General features: G+C 36.8%; 1 protein-coding gene across 1 annotated transcript in view; it reads right to left on the minus strand.

Annotated features, from left to right (window-relative positions):
• Positions 1 to 2,500, minus strand: part of LOC106870397 (tolloid-like protein 1) — a 265,972-nt gene that overhangs the window by 21,241 nt on the left and 242,231 nt on the right. The window contains exon 7 of the mRNA XM_014916446.3: positions 1,274 to 1,353. Coding sequence (XP_014771932.1) covers positions 1,274 to 1,353 — 80 coding nt within the window. The remainder of the gene's footprint in view (positions 1 to 1,273; positions 1,354 to 2,500) is intronic.

The raw sequence follows: 2,500 nt of genomic DNA on the forward strand, positions 1-2,500 counted from the left end.
TATAATGGCAAACTTTTAGTGTATGATGTAGTCAATATAAAACTTGCCTGAATATATTTTTGCATACATACATACATACATACATACATATTAATCAAAATATACTATATTATGGATCCATTACAGCTGATCTTACATATCAGTTTCACATTGTTTATTTGGTGATCAGACAATTATCTAATAACTGTGCTTGTCAGAGATGGCAGGAATGGAAAAAAATGGCCATTTAACCCTATAACTGGCATCCCAGATGAGCACAGGAATGATATAATCATCTGATTACTGAATATCTAGTGTATAAGCCAACTGGTAAGATCAGCTCTAATGATTATATAATACTGTATACTTTGATTAATATACCCCATTCTATTGACAAATATACAAGTGACTATTTTTCTGAGATATGGATTTTTAAATTACACACACACACACGCACGCATGCACGCATGCACGCATGCACGCACGCACGCATGCACGCACGCACGCATGCACACATTGTACAAACATTTACTGTTGACCACAGCCTTTCCCTTTGTACATGGTTCTAAACATTAAACTTTACCCCCAACTCTAACCACCTCTCCTTTTATATGTCTATGAACTTATCCACTTTCACTTTTCCACCTCAGTCTACATTCTCTCATCTACTCACATTCTCTGACACCTCATGAGCAACCTCTCTATCTTCTTTCCAATTATCCCCATCCAATCTTATATAATGCAGGGTACCCACGTATCTCTTCTCTAGCAAGACACCTGTTCCTGTCCCTCTATCATATTTCAGTCTCTCAACACCTAATATAAGGTTACCTCCTCCTCTACTAAAATCCCAGTTGGATTCTTGCTTATTTCTTTGTCTTGCAAGGTAATTGCTAACCACAATAGTGCCAATGTTATGAAAAAAAAAAGCACCAGTACACTTCATAAAGTAAAGTTGTAGGGAAGTTTGGTAGAACAGTTTGATAATTTGAATTACTATGAGAAGAGGAGATTGCAATGGTATGAACTATCGTCATTAAAATGGAATAGGTTGATAGAGAAGAGAGAATATATCCTGGTATGTGTTGGGTAATGAACAAAGTATGTGGGTTGGCATAATACATCCACGTATGGCTAGATAACACATAGAAAAATAATACCCATTGCTAGGTACTAAGCTTTAAAGTTTTGCATAATGGATATTGGAAGAAAGAATAAATCCAGGTATTGCTTTAACCAAAATTTTTCTATCAAAATTTTCTGTTTAACAAAGATAAAGTAGTGTCATATTTACCATCTTCTGCTGTTTTAACAGCTGCCCATGCCAATTTAAAGCCACCGTCTTTTTTCTGATTGTCATGTCCAACAATAAATCTGTAAAAATATAGAAATTACAATATTATGGCTCCAGTCTTAACTGTTATACATTATTCATTTTAAGATATATAAAATGCTGAAAGGAAATTTATGAGTGAGTGAATAAAGTGATGGGCTGATTGTTGCTTGAGATGATTTATTGGAAAAGAAAGTTGCTTTGGTTAGGCCCCAACAATATCACTATTGTTGGTCCCCACTTTTTTAGGAAAATCTGAACCCAGCCATATGGGCTTACAAAATACTAATTAATTATTTAAGATTCTCTCTGAAGGTGAGAACTCTTTCCATCAATGGAACTTATTGTATTATTCACTGCTGGATGAACAGAAATGGTAAAGTTAAATGTATTTGCTATTTGTGATTAGATATCATCATCATTACCACCACTGCTGCTATCACCACTGCTGCTACCACCACTGCTGCTACCACCACTGCTGTTACCACCACTGCTGCTACCACCACTGCTGTTACCACCACTGCTGCTACCACCACTGCTGCCATCATCATCATCATCATCATCATCATCATTTTAACAACCACTTTTTCGATACTTGCATGGGTCATTTGCTACCAACCCTTACCTGCTTCCAAGCAAGGTAATATTTCCTCATGGTCAGCTATTTTCAGAATATTGGAAATAAACGTTACTGTATCTATGAATAATAACACTCATTTATGAGGGGTACCCCAAAGAAACCGGAATATTGCAATATAGTTTTATCCACTTAGTTTTACATGTTTACACTCTAACCACCTTCAAAGTATTCTCCATTTGAAGCAATGCATTGGTCTAGATGCATTTTCCACGGTTCAAAGCAGTCCTTGAACTATTGTGAAGTGATGCCTTTTAATGCCTTTGTTGTTATTTTCTTCACCTCTTCCACATCTGCAAAACGTTTTCCTTTAAGGACTTTTTCCATTCGGGGAAACAAAAAAAAAAAAACCACTGGAAGCAAGATCAAGTGAATAGGGGGAGGGGGGGGGGTAAATGGGGTCATGCTATTTTTGGTTAAAAACTATCTCACACTCAAGGCCGTGTGCACAGGCACATTGTTGTGATGAAACAACCACTCTACACTTTGCCACAGGTCGGGGTATTGTCATCTCACTGTGTCTCACAAATGCTTCAGAACTTCCAAGTAAA

The sequence above is a fragment of the Octopus bimaculoides genome, chromosome 8, assembly GCF_046866305.1.
Source record: "Octopus bimaculoides isolate indiv1 chromosome 8, ASM4686630v1, whole genome shotgun sequence".
NCBI lineage: Eukaryota > Metazoa > Mollusca > Cephalopoda > Octopoda > Octopodidae > Octopus > Octopus bimaculoides.